This window comes from Clupea harengus, chromosome 15 (assembly GCF_900700415.2).
Source record: "Clupea harengus chromosome 15, Ch_v2.0.2, whole genome shotgun sequence".
NCBI lineage: Eukaryota > Metazoa > Chordata > Actinopteri > Clupeiformes > Clupeidae > Clupea > Clupea harengus.
Window position 1 is genome coordinate 1,610,897 of NC_045166.1, and position 22,344 is coordinate 1,633,240.

The 22,344-nt window shown below is 43.9% G+C and overlaps 1 protein-coding gene across 6 annotated transcripts in view; it reads left to right on the forward strand.

Annotated features, from left to right (window-relative positions):
• senp6a (SUMO specific peptidase 6a) overlaps window positions 1–22,344 on the forward strand; it is a 28,385-nt gene extending 6,041 nt beyond the window's left edge. For 3 of the 6 annotated variants that reach the window (XM_031581134.1, XM_042709863.1, XM_031581135.2), the window contains 20 exons: window positions 27–179; window positions 1,016–1,036; window positions 1,389–1,462; window positions 3,539–3,636; window positions 5,586–6,069; window positions 8,782–9,041; window positions 10,976–11,113; window positions 11,521–11,554; window positions 11,810–12,001; window positions 12,527–12,750; window positions 13,064–13,296; window positions 13,818–13,934; window positions 14,184–14,306; window positions 14,435–14,527; window positions 14,863–15,200; window positions 17,861–17,949; window positions 18,426–18,514; window positions 18,767–18,835; window positions 19,264–19,414; window positions 21,262–22,344. In XM_031581134.1, the coding sequence (XP_031436994.1) occupies window positions 27–179; window positions 1,016–1,036; window positions 1,389–1,462; window positions 3,539–3,636; window positions 5,586–6,069; window positions 8,782–9,041; window positions 10,976–11,113; window positions 11,521–11,554; window positions 11,810–12,001; window positions 12,527–12,750; window positions 13,064–13,296; window positions 13,818–13,934; window positions 14,184–14,306; window positions 14,435–14,527; window positions 14,863–15,200; window positions 17,861–17,949; window positions 18,426–18,514; window positions 18,767–18,835; window positions 19,264–19,414; window positions 21,262–21,477 (3,196 nt within the window). In that variant the 3' untranslated portion in view covers window positions 21,478–22,344. Of the gene's footprint in view, window positions 1–26; window positions 180–1,015; window positions 1,037–1,388; window positions 1,463–3,538; window positions 3,637–4,143; window positions 4,166–5,585; window positions 6,070–8,781; window positions 9,042–10,975; window positions 11,114–11,520; window positions 11,555–11,809; window positions 12,002–12,526; window positions 12,751–13,063; window positions 13,297–13,817; window positions 13,935–14,183; window positions 14,307–14,434; window positions 14,528–14,862; window positions 15,201–17,860; window positions 17,950–18,425; window positions 18,515–18,766; window positions 18,836–19,263; window positions 19,415–21,261 lie in introns of those variants that run through there. The other 3 variants (XM_031581137.1, XM_031581136.1, XM_042709864.1) reach the window with 3 other exon arrangements.

Sequence of the window (22,344 nt, forward strand, 5' to 3'; positions counted from 1 at the left end):
GTGCTTTCCTCTGGTCTCCCATTCAGTGAAAGTCCACTCTCGGTAGCAGCGATGCAACAGACGCCCAACAGAACCAATTATTTTAACCACAGCCCGTCGCTCTCACAGGGTGTGGTCGTTCAGGGGAGACTGTTTCAGCACGCGCAAACCCCCTCCGCAGTACGCAAGCCCACCCAAAGGTAGGTCCTGTTCAGCCCTAGCCTCCTGGATTTCTGAATTATGACTTTCTGTTGTATTTTATTCCTCTTCAGCAGACATTTTTTAGTTAACATCCGAAGTAGATGCGTCACATGGCGCTGGAGGGTTGTAATTAGCATCTGCTGGTCATAAGTGCAGTTGTGTGCGTATGAATATAGTGCATCTAAGAGGGAACAGTTGCACTGCGGTCATCACCCTCAGCACTTATATGGCCATGAGCATCATGTCTGCCACCTGGTTGGTGTGCACTTCTGAATGAGTGGGATGGTGATGGCCGCTGTAATTATAACCTGTGACTGGTTGTTGCCCATGGCTTATTGTTCCAGTGTGATTCTGCAGCTATGTCTGCCAATTTAGTCTGTTGAGCCTAGCCTTGTGCCATAGCCTGCTGCTTCTGTTGAAATCTGTGTCTCCCATTTTACACTGATTTATTTAGTAGCAGTAACTTTTGTGTGTGTGTGTGTGTGTGTGTGTGTGTGTGTGTGTGTGTGTGTGTGTGTGTGTAATGTTTCCCTAACAAATCCAACAGAAAAAAAAAGATTTGGCTTAAAAAAAAATGCTGTTCATGATCAATGGGAATGGTTGACAGTGTTGGTCTTAATTTACAGTCTTGTTCATTTAATGTTCAGTAAAAAGCATCAGTGGGGGAAAAAAAAGTATGCCTATTGTTTATGCCTATGAGATACCATTGTTGTCTATGAGACGCTTTAGTAGATCCAAATATGAACTGAAATGTTCTATTGAGATGAAAATCACTTCATTTCCATTTAAAACTGCACCCCTCTCCTCCTCCTTGTTTTTCTTCTTCACATCAAAGCAATCATGACTTGAAAGAAAGGTAAGGCACTCAAAAAAAAAATGCTCCACATAGACACATAGTGCTGTAGAATGATTCTAGTATTAATGAATGAGTTGAACCTTGAACGAATTAATTTAGTTGAACTACTTCTCGGCTAAATGCTTGTCAGCCCATGCTGTAGTCTGCTGAATGCAGCTCACTGTCTGTCCTGCCCTCCCGTGCATTCTGCCTTCTAAGCACTTGAGCACTCACCCACCGTGCTCTGATCACCAACATGCATGTGGGACCGACGTGCTGCCGTTATAGCACCGTTACCGCATGAGTAATGAAATTACATTAAATGGAAATTCATTTATTGTACCTATTGTTTTGTTCACTTTTGTTCCTGCAGAAATGACTACAACACCCAGTCAATCCAAAGAGTAGACATTGAGAGCATTGTACTCACCTGCCCAGACATCTCAGGTAAGCAACTACCCCTCTCCCCCTCCCCTCCCCTCTCCGCTCCTCTCCTCCCCTCCCCTCCACACATCACCACACATCACCTCCAATGTTCTTTTTATATTCTGACAGTCCCATTATCCTCTCCCTTTGCGCTCTCCCCCTCGCCTGGCCATTTATTCTCTGCCTCTCCTCTCCGTGTGAGTCCCTTTCTCGCTGTGCTTATGGAGCACGCTGCTCAGGACCCCGCCACAGAGATGCTCTCATCTCTCGCCGGAGGAGATGCCATGGAGAGAAATGAGAAACTGAGGAAGGACCAGACTCTATTGTGTTGCCAGGGTAGCGCTCTCAGAATTATGTCGGCATTTGTCTCGGAAAGGGATTTTTGTGTGTGTGCTCCAACAAAGACCATAAGCGTGTGTGTGTGTGTGTGTGTCTGTCTGTGAACATTCATAAAAGGTCACTAATGTATGTGCATGTGCTCAAAAAGGGGTTGCTTGTGTTAGAGAGGGCACACGTGTGTGTGTGTGTCTGTGTAAATGTGTGTGCAAATGTGTGTGCAGGGATGTTTGTGAGTGCACATCCTCCCAACGGGTGGCTGGTTTGTCCGTGCGTGCGTGTGTGAGAGCGAGAGAGAGAGAGGGAGAGAGTGCATGGCTGCAGATTCTGGCTGAGCCCTGCATCTGTGTGTGCCAGAGAGAGATTGCAGGCGGCTCGGATTAATCCTCCCCACTCCTCTGAGAGCAAGGAGCAGCATGCAGGAGACAGAGAAAAAGGCAAAGGGGGGGGGGGGCACCGACATGCAGAGAGAAAAGAGAGAAAAAAAGGGAGTGAGGATGATGGAGAGAGATGCAAATAAAGAGATAGGAGAGAAAGGGTAAAAGACAGACAGACAAAGAAAGAAAGAAACGGGTATCAGAGAGATTGGGATGTAAATACAGAAATAGAATGGGAATTATTGGAAGATGACCAGATGGAGAGACTGAGCGTCCGTGAAAGAGGAAGTGGGTAAGGAATGAACAAAGGGAGGAAAAGTATGAAAAGAAGGAAGGGAAAAAACGAGAGGAAGAAAAGGGAGGGATAGAAACCCAAAAACTGTGTGACTGGGGAGGGAGAGGGCGACGGATGGCAGGCGTTCCCCTCTGTGTCCGTGGCTGGCAGGGAACAGCGCTGTTGTTCAGTCAGGCAAATTGTGACGGGAACACTGGGAATAATAATAACACATTGTGCTTGAAGGTGACCTTGGAACAACCGTTCATGCAGACATAGGAGTGAGCTGGACATTACAGGGGGTCCTCTCTCTCTCTCTCGGCTCAGCAGCAGTGGTGGCTGGCATTTAGTTCAGTCTAAGTGAGTTTTTATGGTGTCAGCAGTGAGGCATCACTGAAAATGAAAATCCTTTCGCTCTACCATTCTACAGAGAGTAGATGTATAAATAAATATTGTAGTTAAAATCAAGTCTCATTTATATGAGAGAGAAAAAGGACTAGTACATGTTTATAAATACAGTCCTTTAATGTGTGTCTTGTTGTGTCTAGTGTTGTGGTTATATCATAACTGAAGTCTTGACCTTATGCTGTGAAGCGTTTTAGTGCCATCACTAATTCGGTCAGACTAGAAAGAAACAGGTGGGAGAGGTTGGAGAAAGGGAACAGTATAGTTTGTGTGTGAGAGAGGAGGGCAGGCAGGCAGACAGACAAACGGACAGGAAGACCAAAAGAGAGCAGAAATGTTTGCGTTCAGTAAGTATTTTCAGGAAGTGTGACCGTTGGAAGTGAAGTTGGAGGTTTCCCTGAAATTGTGTTTAAATCTCTTGGCATAAATGGAGGATTTATACTGTCACTTAATCTATGTGAAATGTAAGCTCTTTGAAACTCGTAATGACATTATCTGTATTGACCTGTATCAGCACAGAGTGCTTTATTCTATCATTTTATATCATCATTTATAATCTTTTAATTCCTTTGTGGGCCAAAACTTAATAGGTAAGAAAACCAAATGTGTAGCTCAATATCCTGGTTGACTTGTCTTCTCAGAAGGTGTTTTCCAAGTACATAAGTAACAAGCATGTGTTTCTCTGGCTGTTGGTTTGTCTCCTAGATGCTGATGAGATCAACATTAAGAGACGCACTCAGCAGAAGCGGAGGCCTCTGCTTGAACCCATGGGCAGCTTCTCCTCCCCCACACAGACAGTAGAGGTATCAGACCGCACCTCACAAACTACCTCACAGTCACTTCTCCTCCCCCACACAGACAGTAGAGGTATCAGACCGCACCTCACAAACTACCACACAGTCACTTCTCCTCCCCCCACACAGACAGTAGAGGTATCAGACCCCACACAGACAGTAGAGGTATCAGACCCCACCTCACAAACTACCACACAGTCACTTCTCCTCCCCCCACACAGACAGTAGAGGTATCAGACCCCACACAGACAGTAGAGGTATCATACCCCACCTCACAAACTACCACACAGTCACTTCTCCTCCCCCCACACAGACAGTAGAGGTATCAGACCCCACACAGACAGTAGAGGTATCAGACCGCACCTCACAAACTACCTCACAGTCACTTCTCCCCCACACAGACAGTAGAGGTATCAGACCCCACCTCACAAACTACCACACAGTCACTTCTCCTCCCCCACACAGACAGTAGAGGTATCAGACCCCACCTCACAAACTACCACACAGTCACTTCTCCTCCCCCACACAGACAGTAGAGGTATCAGACCCCACCTCACAAACTACCACACAGTCACTTCTCCCCCACACAGACAGTAGAGGTATCAGACCCCACCTCACAAACTACCACACAGTCACTTCTCCCCCACACAGATAGTAGAGGTATCAGACCATACCTCACAAACTACCACACAGTCAGTAGAGGTATCAGACCACACCTCACAAACTACCACACAGTCACTTCTCCTCCCCCACACAGACAGTAGACCTCACAAACTACCACACAGTCACTGCCATCCGCTTGGAGCTCATTTGCCTATTGCTTCTGTGAAGGGAATTTCTGTTGTAGTGCTGACTAGATAAAGACAAATAATTATTAAGGTTAAAGACTTGTTCTGTTTTATGCGGATAACGATATATATTATGTGACTGCAGAATCTTCTTCAGTCTTGTAGCTTGTCCAAGAAGAGGGGTTGCCTTAGAGATTCATTGCTATGACATAAGCTCATGGTGCTCTAAACAGGGCCCAATTAACACTAATCCGCTTTCCTGTGAACAGTAACACGTTAAACTGTGAGGGAACATGTTGGGTCCTCTTTACAGCTAGTGTTACAGTATTTGTTAATAGTGAGAATTGGTTGCAGGAAGTGATACGAGTTAAACTGTCATGCTCCTCGGGGGGTGCTAATCGCTTAACGTGTTAAAAGTGCACCACAATCTCACACTCTGCTTCATACCAATCTGGTCTCTTGTTAACAGTGTCAGTCTGGTGACGACTTAGTCACTCTCTCTTGCTCTTTTTAAAAGGGAAGCATTCTTTCTTGCTTGCTTTCTTGCTAAAACGAATGTTTGGAATTCGTGGCCAAAGCCTTATAGAGAATATTGGACTTTTGGAAAGTATTGCATAGTTGACTGTAAATGCGAATAATTCATGCTGCTACAAGATTACCACCTTCATAATAATAATAATAATTAATTTACTTGATAGCGCACTTTATATTCGGCAGAATATACAGTAAAAACATAGTTAAAAAAAAAAAAATCATAGTTAAAACAGCCTATCTAAAAACATGGTTAAGAGCATCGTTAAAAAGAACAACATAATTACATAGTTAAGAACATAGTTAAAAAACAAACAAACCAAGTTTTTAAAAACAGAATTTACAAACATAGTTAAAAAAACATATGTAAAAACTATGTAAAATGTGGAAAAAACCAACATAGTTACAAACATAGTTCATGACCATGTCCACGTGAGGCGAGTTTGTAACCTTCATATCTCCGTGTTGCTAAGTATCTCTCTCTACTCGACTTTGGATGGGATTTTCCCTTTCTAGTCTCATTTTATAGTGGGGGTTTGGTCATAGTTTTGCGAAGGCTGTCTGTCATCTGTCTCTTTGTCTTTCTGTCTCTCTTCCCCCTCTGTCTTGCTGTCTGTCCGTCCGTCTGTCTCTCTCCAGCCCGTCCTTGATCCTCACGAGTACTTCTCCGTGTGTGGGAAGTGTAACCAACCCAGCGAGGACCACACCAAGTGCCAGAACTGCGGCAGTGCCCTTCCAGTCGAGACGGTCCTCTCCCACCACCAGCACTCGTCCCAGGTCACCACCACCTCCCCCTCCCTCGCTCCCCACGCCAGGCCTCCCATCCGCTCCTCCCAGCCCTCCCTCTCTCCTGCTCTCTCGAGTGGCTCCCACAGCAGCCTGTCGCTCGGCACCAAGAACTTCTATGGTGCGGCCGCCGGCGGCCTGCACTCGCCTCACGTGGACATGGTCATGAACCCGCCTGCTCGCATCACCCGCGGCAACCTGCTGATACCACACAACGGCGGGCGGGCGTGCGCGGGGCTGGCAGGGAGTACGGCGGCGGCGTCGACGTCGTATCAGGCAAAATTCTCAAACTGCAAGAGGCATTCGCTCACCAAGCCCCACGAACTCAACGACCCCAGTGAGTAGCACCTCCGGAAGTTGGTCTTCAGCAAATGCATTTCTCCTGACACTTCCAACACAGCTTTAGATTGTCTTTTCTTCACTGCACTGCGTTCAAAATCTGAAGAATAACCCACCATTCTTAATTCATACACGTTCTACCAATGTGTATTTGTTGACATTAGTTTAGCTGCTGACTCCTACTACTTTCATGTGCTCTAGGAATAATCAGCAGTACGTCTCAGTCAACGACAAGAAGCATCTATGAAGCAGTAGAGCAGCAGTACCTCAAAACATACCTTTGAAATTCTTGGGGTTTAGTTTGGATACAATTTCAGAGTAAAAAATCACTCTCTAGTCTAGATGGCAGCTGAGATGATCTCTCATTATGCCCAAATAATCAACTAATCAATCAATAATCTTTATAGATGTATACTTTCCTTCATACTTTGTAGTCACTTGTAGGGCTGAACGATTTGGGAAAATAATCTAATTGCGATTTTTCCCCAAAATATTGCGATTGCGATTTAATATGCGATTTTTAAATTTTATCCTAATTTTTTCCCCAACAAATCGTAATGAATGATTTAAATATGACCAACACAATATTAGATACATTTAGTGTAAAATATTATTTCCCACATTTTACATTTTTATTTAACTGCTCATTACAGAATCAAGAACAACAAATCGGTGGCTTTGCCACTGTGCATTTAAGTAATTTAAACAAAGTCATTGTAAGAATAAACACAAGGCATGCACTTTTTAAGAATTTATTTGAATTTTAAAATTTTTTAGACCACGTTTTTAATCGCGAACGTTGCGGTTAGAAAATCGCGTTCTATCATATCGCGATTAAATCGCAAATGCAATTAATCGTTCAGCCCTAGTCTCTTGACCCCTGAGCCATTTGGGAGTCAAATTTGGGGCTTGACACTCACATTGCACACTGTTTTTGTTGTTAACAAAGAATGAAATCTGGACAAAGCAGACACATGTGACTAGGATTACTCACTATTGTAGTTTGCCAAAGAGGACATGGGCACACCCAGGGGGGTGCTAATCAAGAATACCAATATGACTAAAATGGTGCTGGAGACTGATTTGTATCATGAATGACCATAGTACAAATTTCTGCCTTATTATCTTTTTATTCTGCATGTCTGGATGCATCCATGCATCGGGATGGGACACATGCCTGAAATGTATGTGATATGACAAAACAGTTGGTACTGCATTGGTAAATAAGGATGGTCCGTGCATGACAGTTTCTCATGCAGTCAGTTCACCTTATGTATTTGCATTGTCCTGAAAAGAAAATGACCTTAATGTAACTTCTCAAATGTCATTGCCCATACTAGGAAAGAATTCAAACACAAAACACGTCATGCTGATAAGATCCCCTGTTGCCTGCGTCACAGCAGAATGTAAAGTGCCGTCCCTGAAAACCAGAGCAATGACCCTTATTCAAAAAAACTCATGCGTCGATTCCAGCATTTTAAAACCTCGGTTAGCCAGTCGATTTCCAGTGGGAGGAACTGAAATCAAAGATCTCCCAGAGCTTAATGAAGCTCTCCCATGGTTCAAATATTTGCACAGCACAAGCAAGCGGGCTGTGAATCTATTCAGGACGGAGCAAGGAAGGACTTGAAACTATGCGACCACAGAAACCACCGGCACCTGCGCGGAAATGAGATGTAGGAACAAGAGGGACGGGTACACCGCAGACATGCGTCTGACTGGGCCCGGCCTGACGTAGGAGCTCAGAAAAGCCTGCTCCTATCTTTATCTAAGATCAGCATTAGGCTAGTAGGTGTGAACCTAGTCCAGCAATGTAGTGAGCGGGAGCTTAGAAAAATACAAAGTGTATTTATGTTATTTAATTCGTAATTTATTGACTTTCTAGTATGAAAAGTTCTAAAAGTTCAAAGAATGCTAAAAGTGTGGGATTATGACTGAATATCTGTCCACCATGTCATAAAACAGAAAGCAGCCATATAAATCATTTCTAGAGGGTGGTGAAGGACAAATGGGTAGGTAGACTGCTGATTCTGTAGGGCATGTTTTTGTTGGATCAGGTTTAAGTAAGGATAAAGGTTAGAGAGGGCAGCCCCAGAAAGTTAGCAGAACATCACTGTTCAGTGTATTTCCCAGGGGATAAGTCAGCTGCATGAAGAACTCCAATTTGTATGATAAGCTGTCTAAAAGAAGTACGTAATTCTGAAGCCAATCTTGGAGTTACCCGTATAAGGAGATAATAATGAAGTAGTAGAACCAGTTGTCCCATGTAAGTAAGGGAGAGAATGGAATCATTTAATATATATTAATAATGATTCTGTTGATTAAGTATCATATGAGACAATTCTATTTTTACAGCGTTACTATTTAAAGCAACACTATGCACAATTTGCCACTTTATGAGGTATGTTTTTAATCCGCAATTACTTTTGGTGTCATCTTCAAGTTAGTGTTGCTGGAATATGGTCTTGTGAAGGACAGATAAAGACACCATTAGACGTCCCAGTGAAAATGTCTTCAGTTAGCTCACTGTAGCCAAAGAATTACAAACTCAAACTATGCCCAAAATCTGATCAAATAAATTAAATAAAACCTATCCTGCACTGGATATTTAGATGATTCTTTGGAATTTGAGGTTCTAGTGAACAATGTGTGGCTCAGATCTCGGTTTTTCTCATTCTAATGAAACTTTCTCATCCATTTGTTCATCCAGTTGTGCTGTCCAGTGACGAGGAGGAGGAGGAGGAGGAGGAGGAGGCTGACAATGCGAGTACGGGTAGCGTCAACAGATTGGACAGCGTGTCGCCGCGGCCCGCAGACTCTGCTCACTCCTCTCCGGCGCCCTCTGGGGGCAAGGTGGAGGCAGCGGTGAAGGGCCCGGCAGAGCAGCAAGACGAGCTCACGGTGGACTACTTCACTGAGATCAATGACTCACGCATCACACTGCCCAGAAAACCACGCATGAAAGATCCGGTAAGTTCCTCTGAAGTTACATACAGTAGATCAGTGGCGACAGTGGTACAGGAGGTAGAGAAGTCGTTTAGTAATTAGAAGGTTGCTAGTTCGATTCCCTGTCGAAGCGTCCTTGAGCAAGACACTGAACCCCTAATTGCTCCTGATGTGCAGTGTGCCATCAGTGTAAAATGTAAAAAATGTGTATACATCCTTGTAAGTCGCTTTGGATAAAAGCGTCTGCTAAATGACTAAATGTAAAATGTTTTGAAATTTGTATGTAGCATATGCAGCATATTTATTTAATGGAGGGTTTTCTTTTTTGATATTTAAATGTACAAAGCACTAAACTTTAAATTTGACCAAGATGCCAGCATACTGATTGTAGACATACCAACCTCCTGAGTTAAAAACATCTCTGAGCTCAAACAAACCAGCTACTGGTGTCCGCCCTACCCAGACGGGATTAGTTTCCATGACAAAGTCTGAGAAATAATGAATGGGAGGGGCCAAATGCATTGTGGGTTCCAGTGTGGGTTCTAATATAGCCATGACTCATGATAAACCATTGGCTGTTACAAGCCTAATGACTTTCATTGTATCAAATGATCGAGGTGGGGATCCACCTCTGTTAATGGCTCTGCCTGAAAAGCTTTATTCAAATTCTCTTTTCCATCTAATAAGCTCAACAACTTGTGGTATAGCAGTGACATAAATCTCAACAGTAAGTCTTAGTAATGTTAAGCCATCAGACCAGATTTGTGCCCTGTGGTATTCAATCATGGTCAGAAAGAGAAGCGCTTGCAAAATATATTTATCAGGGTAGGCCTCGGAGTTGGATAAACGGCAGGTATTTTCCACCATAATGTTCAGGGTTCTGTGGACGGTACAGGCATATTTGAGTCAAAACAATACGAATCTGTGCCTGTCAATATAGAAGGAATAACTCTGTGTTGTTCAGTAAAATAAATACCTTAAGAATATGGTCTGTGCAGTCAGAATACAATCATAGTACTTCGTCATTCTCACCTAGTTTTACGCCCCCTTGCATTCTCTGTTAGTATTTTGGTCTTTGTGGTTTCCAGTGTATCGTTATGTTAATATTTAAGCACACGGCTTTAATTTCTAGTCTAGTGGACTTTATCCCACACTGTGGCACCATATGTGCACTGCAGAAGGTGAAGCAGAGACTCGTTGAACCGATACAGGCTTCTGCCCGAGTCACACCATTGCTACTGAAAACGGTCTTTTTTCCGAGAGCGAGTGTGCTGCTTGTGTCTGGACAGCACCAGGAGGCCTAGCCCTGCACACTTTGTTGCTGGATGAAGGCATCTTGGGGGGGAAAGGGCCGACTCTAGCTCCCTTTGGCAGCTGCATGCTCCATTGAAGAAGGCTCCTATTTCATGCCCACAGGCAGCCTGACAGCATGTTCCCCCTGAGTGTGAGGCAGGCACTAAGCCGTGGCTTCCGAAACGCTCTTTAATAGGAGATGCTGCACGGGGCTCTAGAAATTGCATCTGTTTGAGCAATGGCGCACATTTCCTGCCGCCAGACAGCGACGACAATGGTGGTATTAAAATGTGCCAAGGCTGATGTGATTGGCTCGTCCCCAGCACATTTCAAAGCCACCTCAAGGAATGGTGCTCTCTGTGAAAGCCGCTAATGGTTCTCTTGGCAGATTTGAAATCAGATGTTTTTTGCATCTGGATTAGCTGGAATGTTGACACTTGAGTGTGTGTGAGGTACTAAAAATAGGACATTCATTCTTGAAACACACTGTCCGAATAACTTGAAATCGTGCTCATAATTTTTGACCATGTTTGAATGAATAGCAGAAGGCCACAGTGATATAAGTTACAGTTGTGCCTGTTTTTGATGCAGAAACAAACCCCACTGTAAAAGTGCTGAAATCCACTCTGAAATGACATGAACCTTGTCCTTTTTTCCCCTCTCAGTACGGGAACCCAGTGTGTGAGGACCACTCTACACCCAAGAGGCGTAAGGTCATCGCACCCAAACTAGAGAGCATCATTCTGGAGTGTCGCAGTGTCAGAATAGGGACTCTCCGGCGGATGGTCACCAAGCCTGTTATTGTGAGTCCCATCCCCTGTCCTCTAGCACAACACACCTCAGAGCTCAGAGCTTTTTCCTGCTGCAGCTTCAAAGCCGTTTTGAAAGTCGTGTCAAGGTATTGCTCAAAATGACGCCAGTGGTTAGAAAAACAAGCAGGTAATGCCTGAAGGTAATATCTTTATGCGTCATGTACTGTTGATATCTGAAGACAGCATCATGAAAACGATCATCAAATGAAAGACGGCTGTTAGCGGATAAAGAACCATACGTCATTGAGCATTGTAGCTGCCTAATTGGTCACATAATTGCATAATTGCCTCTGTGAATGGTCCTCTGCATGACTGACATCATTTTTGCAAACAAAGCTCTGCTTTGCTTAGTCTATACTACGTCAGTAACAGGTTTTTTCCCCTTTATTGTCTTCCAGTTTTCATCAGAATACATCCAGCTTGAAACTGAAAGTGAGTGCCATCATAGTTTTGTATTTGTGTTGTTTTGACTATGGAACCTAAGGTTTTTTGTAGTCATTTGCCCTGTTCAGACTCAGAAACTTCACTTAAAACATTATATTCCAAAAAGCGCTGCGTTGTTTGATTCTTCTTTATTTTTCAATGTTTGCTTTATTTCTAACATGGTTTACATATATATTTGTGTGCTTGTGTGTGTGCATACATTTGTAATGTGTATGGGACCTGTACATTTTGTGTGTGTGACAGGTCGTGAGGTGGATGTGATGGAGAAGGTGCGTCTGCGGGCATCGGAGCTGACCAGCTGCGAGTGGTGCAACGTGAGAAAGCTGCCAGTGCTCTTCTTCCAGACCAGTGCCAACGAGTGCCAGCGCCTTCGCCAGCAGCTCCACATGTCACAGGAGAGCGGAGGCCTGTGGTATGACTGCACTGGAAACAACAGTGAGTACAGCACATTTCACCCACAGGAGTTCACTTCTATACTGCATAATACCTTAACTAATATAAAATGCAGTAACTAGTTACTGTCATTTTAAATTATGAATCCCTTTTAACCATTTTAAAGGGGTTAGATTCATTATCAGTAGAATTTTTTGCTAATTATAATGACATGGTCACAAATTGCACAGGGTATTATGTGAAGAGGGTACAATTATTTTAAAAACACCGCAAATTAAAACATTAAACTTTTTCCTACAATCCACTTTTTCATTAAGAGGCCCCTGTAAGATTGTGTGAATTGGTCTTAGGAGGTATTGTTTTTGCATCAGAATGGATCATTGTTTAATTCGGGGCTTCCTCAAACACAGCACAACTCGCATAAACATCTTAGATACCTTTGAACAAGAAGAGTGTTTGTTTAATTACCAGATCAGATTGAAATTAGGGAATAGGCACTGGACCGCTTTGTGTGAAAATGTGTGCCATATTTCTATAGATTCTGAAATACTCTTTGTGCGCTCTTAGCACCTGTCCACCTTCTCTCCCGCTCAGATCTGGACGAGAAGTACATTGTGCTGATCTTCGAGAATGGGCTCTCCATGCACGAGCAGATGATCCTAGAGGAGATCCTGGTGGAGATAGGGCGCACCAACGCCCTCCAAGACTTCCCCTCCAAGCTGACCTTTTCCGAGGCCAATGTGCGGCTGGTGCAGTACAACAAGGCCGCCAAGGAGAAGGAGAAAGTCAAGGTACAGCACTCTTGGAAACAAAACAGTTGCGCCTACAGAACTTCCTACTTCACTAGGAACCTTGATGACCTTGCTATGGATACCAGTCAGCACATGAACACATGTTATGTCCATAGTGTAGTTAGCTGTTATGGTTGGATTAAACTCATAATAAAAACAAGTGTCTACACAGTGTCTAAAAACAAGTGTCTATTCTAACTTACAGTAAGAATTGGAATCTTTTTGTCCTAATCAGTTTGCAATCACTCAATTGCTCATGCATTGCGTTGGTGTGTGTGTGGGTGTGTTGAATCTTCACCTTGACTTTCTGCAGGTGCAGGAAACCGCACAGAAGACAGCAGCAGCCCCAGCTACAACAAGCCCAACCCCCACAGCCACCCCAGCCCCCACTACCACCTCCCCCTCCCCCTCCAGCCCTGTCCCTCCTCCTCCTCCACCACCGGCCCCTGTGCGGACACGGATGGCCACGCGCCTCCACGCCTGCTTCGAGGACGAGGATGAAGACGACATGGAGCTGCAGCCTACTTTCACTGGCCCTGTAGTAAAGTAAGGGAAACCGTGACCTGTAATCACTCCTGGCTTTGAAGTAAAGGTTGAAAATACTACCTCTTGGGGTTAGGCGTTAATCAACCTTAACACACTATTATGCCTATAGTCCCAGGTAAAGCCAGGTTTCTCTCTTAAGTAATCAAGTTCCAAGATCTTGGTAAACAAGAAAATGTCCTCACTGCCATCATCATTGCAAATACACGTTTGAACTCACTCCTGTGACACGTTTGAACTCACTCCTGTGACACGTTTGAACTCACTCCTGTGACACGTTTGAACTCACTCCTGTGACATTCTGCTTCAGGCCTAGGGTTGTGTCTATCAACCGGTGTAGCTACCTAGCGTCACAGAGACTGAGCAAAAAAGGCTAGGGTTATGTGTGGCTTTAGACTTGCATCTAGTGATTGAGAATCATTATTATCTCCTCAGTCCCTGCATTTGAAATGCAGGTGTTCTTCTGCTAGCGGCCCCGCTTGTTGTTGCCTCCCAGTCAGCCCTGTGGTATCTGTGTCCCGCAGGCTCATGGTGTACCCCCCTCCCCCGGCCAAGGGAGGAATATCCGTGACCAACGAAGACCTCCACTGCCTCAATGACGGAGAATTCCTGAATGATGTCATCATCGACTTTTATTTAAAGTGAGCATGTCTTTCTCACACCCTGGCCAGCCGAGTTTCTGCCTTCATTTGTGTTTCAGTGCTTTTGTCTTGTGTCGTGTTCTTTAAAGCCCACTGAGTGTTCTCTCTTTACAGCCTTGCCTCTGAACCGGCACGTTATGTCAATTTACCCGCGTGCTTGGCAGCTTTAGTTCTTTTTATTTTTGTTTATTTATTTATTTATTTATTTTTTCCCTTAACTGCTTTGTGACTTCCTTCTTGCCTCCACAGGTATTTGTTCCTGGAGAGGTTGAAAAAGGACGACGCAGGACGGAGCCACGTGTTCAGCTCCTTCTTCTACAAGCGGCTGAACCAGCGCGAGAGGAGGAACGTGACGGACACGGCCAATCTCCCGTAAGTTGGCCCCCGGTGCGACTCCCACCTGCCCCTCCCTCCCTCCCTCCCTCCCGTTCCGCATGCCTGTCCGCTTGTGTCACGCTGAGCTGGGGTTCTCCCTTTGTCTGTGCTTGGGTCTCTTCCAGGATCCAGAAGAGAAAGCACAACCGGGTGAAGACCTGGACTCGCCACGTCGACCTCTTCCAGAAGGACTTCATCTTTGTCCCCATCAATGAGTCGTGAGTTCACTCCCTCTCCCCCCATCTATCTTTTGTGCGATCATCCCTCTTTCCCCCTCCTTTGCACTCCTGCACACCTGACAGGTGAGAGAACAGGAGTGGATATCTGTCACTGATCATATTTCCCCTTAAATCATGCATTAACCTCAAGACCACTAATGGGAAATTATTTATGTGGTGTCTGATGTCAGTATGTGTTTGATCATCTAAATCAAAATATGATGCCAGGAATTCTCCTCTCCCACTTCTTCTTGACCTTGTTCTTGTCGTCTCATCTGGTCCCCTCTCCCACTTCTCTCCACCCAATTCTTTCTGTGGTCTCTGTCTCCCTCTAGGGCTCACTGGTACCTGGCTGTGATCTGCTTCCCTGGCCTAGAGGGCCCTAAACTGGAGCCCAACCCCTCCTATCAGCCCCAGTCCCAAACCACAGGGGCCGTCAGCAGGGGCAGCCCGGCGCTGGAGAGGGACCACCACTCCTCGGCCCGGGAGGCCCCGACGTCGGCCCCTGCCACCCCCTCTCCACCCCTCAGCACCGCCCCTGTGGCCTGCCCTGCCGGCCCCGCTGCTGCCAACCACCAGCACAAGGCTGTGCCCGTGTGCCGCCACCTGGCTCAGGACACCAACTGCAGCCCCGGCATTAATGGCCAGCTCAAGGTCCAGCCACAGTACTCAGGTGAGACAAAGCCCCGCCGTTCACAAGGTCAACAGCACTGAAAACTGTATAAGGTGTCATGTTGAGTGCATACGGGAGCAGGATGCTCAGGTCAGCTGCAGTACCATTAGCTGTTCAGAAATCAAACTGTTCCCGGTTTTCAAAAAAATAGTGAATCCCATGATAGACTTTAATTTACTGTCATCCTAAATAGAGTTCTATATTGAAGTGCATTCACATATTTTCCATTGGGGTGATAAACATATCTTGGGTGATCTATATAGAACTACAATGGCAGAATGAGAGTGTATATACCCCTCTGCAGGGCAAATGACGCACCTTGCAACGCTTGCAAAAACGAAACTAAATTTGTGCAGGCGCTCCCTATCTCTGTTTATTTTTCCATGGCCCATGCTCCACCTTTCCCCCAAGTTTCATGAAAATCCAGTAGGCCAGTAGGTGTTACACAATCCTGCTAACAAAGACAAACCAACCAGCAGACAAACGGACACACGTGGGAACATTACCTCCTTGTCAGAGGAAATAATCGCATCATTAACAAAAAGTGCACATAGGATAGTGACAGCATTTAATGTTGAATTTTCTCCATTAGTGGTTCTATACTGTCAGTCATGGCAAATTTGAAAAGGGAAGAGGTACAGTGGGGAAAATAAGTATTTGAACCCCTGCCGATTTCGCAGGTTTGTCCACTTGCAAAGAAATGTGTGATCTATAATTGTAATAGTAGGTGTATTTTAACAGTGAGAAACAGAATATCAACAAAAAAATCCAGAAAACTGCATTTTATAACATTTATGACTTAATTTGCATTTGATGCAGAAAATAAGTATTTGAACCCCTAGCAAAACATGACTTAGTACTTGGTGGAATAACCCTTGTTGGCAAGCACAGACGTCAGACTTTTCTTGTAGTTGGTCACCAGGTTTACACACATCTCAGGAGGGATTTTGGTCCACTCCTCTTTGCAGATCCTCTCTAAATCCTTAAGGTTGCGTTTTCAATGGGAGGGAATGAGGTTCAAGCCCAATATTCCACGTTACATGGCCCCATCCATAGTCCCCTCGATGCAGTGGAGTCGTCCTGTACCCTTGGCAGAGAAACAGCCCCAAAGCATAATGTTTCCACCTCCATGCTTGACGGTGGGGATGGTGTTCTTGGGGTCATATTCAGCATTCTTCCACCTCCAAACGCGGCAAGTCGAGTTGATGCCAAAGAGCTTGATTTTGGTCTCATCTGACCACATCCTGTCTCCCAATCCTCCTTAGAATCATTCAAGTGTTCATTGGCAAACTTCAGACGGCCCTGTACATGTGCTTCCTTGAGCAGGGGGACCTTGTGAGTGCTGCAGTATTTCAAACCATTACGGCGTAGTGTGTTGCCAATGGTTTTCTTGGTGACTGTGGTCCCAGCTGCCTTGAGATCATTCACAAGCTCCCCCTGTGTAGTTCTGGGGTTATTCTGCACCTTTCGGATGATCACCGATACCGCACAAGGGGATATCTTGCATGGAGCCCCAGACCTAGAGCGATTGACAGTTGTTTGGTGTTGCTTCGTTTTACGAATAATCGCACCAATAGTTGTCTGCTTCTCACCAAGCTGCTTGCCGATGGTTTTGTAACCCATTCCAGCCTTGTGCAGGTCTACAATCTTATCTCTGACGTCCTTGGTCAACTCTTTGGTCTTGCCCATGGTGGTGAGGTTGAAGGTGTGTAGTATGATTCTTTGGACAGGTTTCTTTTATACACGTCACCAGTTGAGATCAGGTGTACCTTGTTAGGCCTAATGAGGACTAATCTGTGTGCTTCTTGGGCACATAACTGGTCATTGGGAGCCAGAATTCTTGCTGTTTGCTTGGGGGTTCAAATACTTATTTTCTGCATCAAATACAAATAGTCATAAATGTTATAAAATGCAGTTTTCTGGATTTGTTTGTTTTTGTCTGTTAAAATACACCTACCATTACAATTATACATCACACATTTCTTTGCAAGTGGCCAAACTTGCGAAATCGGCAGGGGTTCAAATACTTATTTTCCCCACTGTAAGTGTAGACAAAATTCAATGGAATAAACATGAAAATAAATTGGAATTTTATAGATCATAAAGGTATTCCATTTAGAGGCTGTGGTAGCTACTGATGAAAATGGACCAGACAGAGAGCAGTGCAGACTGTGGATAATACTGACCATGGATTCATTCCTGTGGAAGTGCGAAATGTACAATCACTATTTCCAACATTACTGGGGCTTTGGGAATCATAGTACTGCACTAGCCATTTTGTAGTCCTTATTAACTAAAGCCCCCCCAAAAAGTACAGCTTGTTTTGCTCATTTGAAATCTGGAATCCTCAGTATCCTAGATCCTAGGTATATAATATTAGATTGAGAATGTTGGGTTACAGTGCTGCCAAAGCCACTATTCAGCGCTCATGCTAATAAAGCAGCGCTGGGTTGAATGGAATATTGTCAAGCCTGTGTGCACTGCTGCATTGTCTGGCTGCTGGCCCTGCTGGCCCTGCTGCCTGGAGAATAGAGAGCAGAGAGCCAGCTCAGCAGGGTGACCTTCTCCTGATTTGCATTTCTGCCTCTCTCTCCTCTCCTCTCCTCTCCTCTCCTCTCCTCTCCTCTCCTCTCCTCTCCCCTCCCCTCCTCTCCTCTCAGACGGTTTGCACAGGATCAGCGTGTCTTATGGATCAGGAAACAGGCATGATGACGCCTTCGTCTTTTCTGATGAGAGAAGCTCAAGTCCGGTAACTGCTTTCTTTCTTTCTTTCTTTCTTTCTTTCTTGTTATTTTTCTTTGTCTTGCTCTTTCTTTTTTTTTATTGCCAGGTTTTGGCATTTCTGTGTAAGTGATTTATCACAGATACAAAGTGCGCACACACACACACACACACACACACACACACACACACACACACACAAACACAAAACACACACATTTGAACACTTCTTTAAGATGGTTAGTGTGCATTTATTATTAAGTGTCTTGCTTATTTATGGTGATGGTCATTCCTGCATCCCCTTATTTATCCATCCATTCACTGATGTATGTTTTTTATCTCTGAAGGACGAGTGTACTCACTGATGTATGTTTTTATCTCTGAAGGATGAGTGTACTCACTGATGTATGTTTTTTTATCTCTGAAGGATGAGTGTACTTACTGATGAATGCTTTTTATCTCTGAAGGACGTGTACTTACTGATGTATGTTTTTATCTCTGAAGGATGAGTGTAGTGAAGATGGGGCACTGGCAGAGGATGTATTCAATTCTGAAAGCATGGAGTGGACGTCCAAACCTACCATCTGTAAACAGTGAGTTACTGTGCATCTGAAGGGCTGCATGTGCAGTCCCCTCTGCTTCCAGCAGGTGGCAGCACTGCAGCCAGCTCTGATGCTCACTTCCTTTATTCATACTGAAATAGATAATTAAATGTACTGCCTTTAAAGACATGCTTTTGGTGACAGGAAGTTAACGGTGTGTGACACGTACAGTTAGTGTAATGAATCAGAATAAATTAGCATGTCATACATATACCCCCCCCCCCCCCCCTCTCTCTCTCTTAGGCCTTGCATTCTCATCATGGACTCCTTACGTGGCCCAGCTAGATCCACAGTGGTGAAAACTCTCAGAGAGTAAGTACAAATATTTTAGTTCATATTTCAATTTCGTTTTGTTTCAATTATGTACATAGAAAAACTACCATAAAAAACAGTTACCGACAAAATAATGTAATTTGTTAGTAGGACGTGTGCTTGTAGAACGACACTTGCTATTTAATTAGCTTTGACTGAAATGGCACAGCTGATATACGGTTCAATGGATGTTGGTAGGGGAGTGTAATGATTAACTCTGAATATGGAATGCACTAAACCTGCTTCTGGGATGTTGGCTTCAGTGCCATATCATGATAACTCTAATTGTAGGTGAGTGTACTGGCTACTGTGTTTGTGTTTTGTTAAGGTAAGCCAAGCTCATTTTACCTGTGTGTGTGTGTGTGTGTGTGTGTGTGTGTGTGTGTGTGTGTGTGTGTGTGTGTGTGTGTGTGTGTGTCTGTCTGTAGGTATCTTGAGGTGGAGTGGGAGGTGCGGAAAGGCACACAGCGGAGTTTTGGCAAGGACGTGATGAAGGGCTCGAGTCCACGCGTGCCTCAGCAGGACAACTTCAGTGACTGCGGCGTGTACGTCCTGCAGTATGTGGAGAGCTTCTTCGAGGTGAGCTGCTCTGCAGATAAGGATTGGAATCCCCTCTTCTGTGGGTAGAAGAGTAAGGGATGAGAGGAGGAGAGGAGAGGAGAGGAGACGGAGGTGAACAGTAGGGATGTAGAAACTTACTATTTAAGGGGTTGGGTGAAAGGTACAAGTAAAAAGGTAATGTTAATAATAATGAATGATATTACATCATATAAGATCAATATATATATATGCAATGGTCATCAATAAAAACATAATAAGATCAAATAAGATGTACAACACAATACAACTAAATGTAGCTGATGCTGTTTGAGAGAGTTTGGGTGCAGCATAGGAGAACGCCTTTGTACTCATTGTGGTGAGATTGATGACAATAGTGTCAGTAGGACCACAAGGAGTGAGAGGCAGTGTAAGTCTGAAGGAGGTCTATGATGTAGGCAGGGGAAAGATTATGAAGAGCTTAAATGTCATTAATAAGATTTTAAAGTGGACTTTGAGTGTGTAATAATTTGGTTCTGGAGGAGGCCAGTGAATGAGTTTCTTGGGGACGCCTGCCACTATCGCATTGCAATAGTCAACGCATGATGTGACATAAGACATTTCGTAGATGGAAAAAGGCAATCTGTTTGGAGACGGGTATGGTAGCATTGGCAATGGAGAGTTGTCATATATTCGTTTTTGAGAGTGTGGATTTAGTGCCAATGAGAAGTAGCTCAGTTTTACTACTGTTGAATATGAGTTAGTTGTTTGTCATAGAGACAAAGCAGTGAGGGTTTTGGGGGGTAGAGTAGAAGTGGGCTTAGTGGATACATAAAGCTGTGCATCATCAGCAGCATAGCAGAGGACACCATAGTGCCAAAAGATGTTGCCAAGAGGTAGGTGGAAAATAATAAATAAAAATGGCCCCAACACTGAACCATGTGTAACTATATATATATATACATACATTTTGGAGTTTTCTTTTTGGAGACCAGTAATATTATTTATTTTTATATATATATATATATATATATAAAACAAAATGTATGTATATATATATAGTTACACATGGTTCAGTGTTGGGGCCATTTTTATTTATTATTTTCCACCTACCTCTTGGCAACATCTTTTGGCACTATGGTGTCCTCTGCTATGCTGCTGATGATGCACAGCTTTATGCACAGCTTTATGTATTTCTTTTTGGAGACCAGTAATATTATTTATTTTTATATATATATATATATATATATATATATATATATATATATATATAGAAATAAATAATATTACTGGTCTCCAAAATGTGTCCTGTTTGCCAAATACTGGCCAAACCACTGATTATGGAAGTTGTCCCTTGTACCTTTTGGGAATAGAACAAGCTTACTTTTGTTGAATTCATGAGAGAAGTTATTTAGTCTACAGCAGGTTTTTATTCACAATGGGTTGCTGATGCACATCTTTGCACCATACACCTTGTTCTATGAGCAACTCCATCAAAAAGCATGGAGATATGCATGTCATGAATTATAAAAGAGTGGACAGAGTGGGAATAAATGCTTGTTCATTTTTCTTCACCTGAGAGCAGTGGCAGAAAATAAAAGTAAACTAAAGTTATTTTCAACATTGTTTAATCTATCATTAGTCTGTCAGATTATAGTGGCGCCAGATTGCACACATACTTCTGAAGCCTAACAAAAACACTAACTTCCAAATATATGTCATGGTGGCCTAAGTTTACAAAGCTGTGCTTGTGGCTGCTATTTCCCATCGTGATTGTGTTTGCTGTATTGTGGTTAACACTGAACTGTTCCGTGAACCCAGAAAACAGTGTAGTGTTCAGTCTTGATTGGTTGATGTATTCCTTCCTTTCCTCTTTTCCTTTTTCCCAGACCCCGATCCCAAGCTTCCACCTCCCCATGAACTTGTCGGACTGGTTTGCACAGCAGCGGATGAAGAGGAAGCGGGATGAGATCAAGGAGTTGATCCTGAAGCTGCAGTCCCAGCAGCAAGCCGAGGGCATTTCGCCGGGCCTCACGGCCGACGACGAGGCTGACGAGGAGGATGCCGACGGACTGGACGTACAGGACATCCCGGTCACCTCCTGAGACGCCAACGCCAATACTTGTGTGCTCTGTGTCTCACACATTTGGTTCATCCACGCCCCCCTGTCAAACCCTCTTAGGGCGGGTTAGGGTGCTGGTTCTAACGCAAGGACCCCCACACCCACCCACCCTTCCCATCTGTGATTGTAGGCTGCTGGATAAGTTCTCCTTGAATTCTATGATGAGATGGGAAAAAAAAAAAAAGAAAAGAAAGAAAATCAAAATCAGCACAGATAAACAACACATCTCTGCCCCCCCTCCATTACATCATTAACCACAACTGTCAGACTTCAGAGACAACGAAAAGAAAAAAGAGCAAAGAAAAAGAGAAAGAAAGAAAAAAAAAAAAAAACATTTTTAATTTGTATTGAATAATAATAATAAAAAAAAAAGTGTACATACTGTGCGCTGGAAGTTTTTGCTGCCTTTGTAAATCGCTGTTGTCAGTGCATCTCCATCCATCATGGTTTCCTGCCTTCCTAGCCTGCATCCTGTTTTCGATGGATTAATGTACACAACCTTATCGTTTCCATAATGCCCATGACATGGAGCTCTGTGTTCTCTTCAGAAGGACTAGCACAGTACTGTTAAAAGTGTTTTTGCGCCTTTCAGTATGTTCATTTGATTTGATTTGACGTCTTCGGTTTTTTTGTGTTTGTTTTGTTTTGTTTATGCTTTCAGGGAGTAGAAGTTGCTGTTATTTGTAAATTATTATACCCACCAGTCTGGAAGGAAGAAAAAAAAAAAAGACAATGTTTCTAAACTTCTACTTCTCATAAACGTTGCTAGCCAGTGCCTGTTGACGCTTTACATAATGTTACCACACATGGGTGGATTTCATTTTTGAATATTAAACAAATTGAGCTGCAA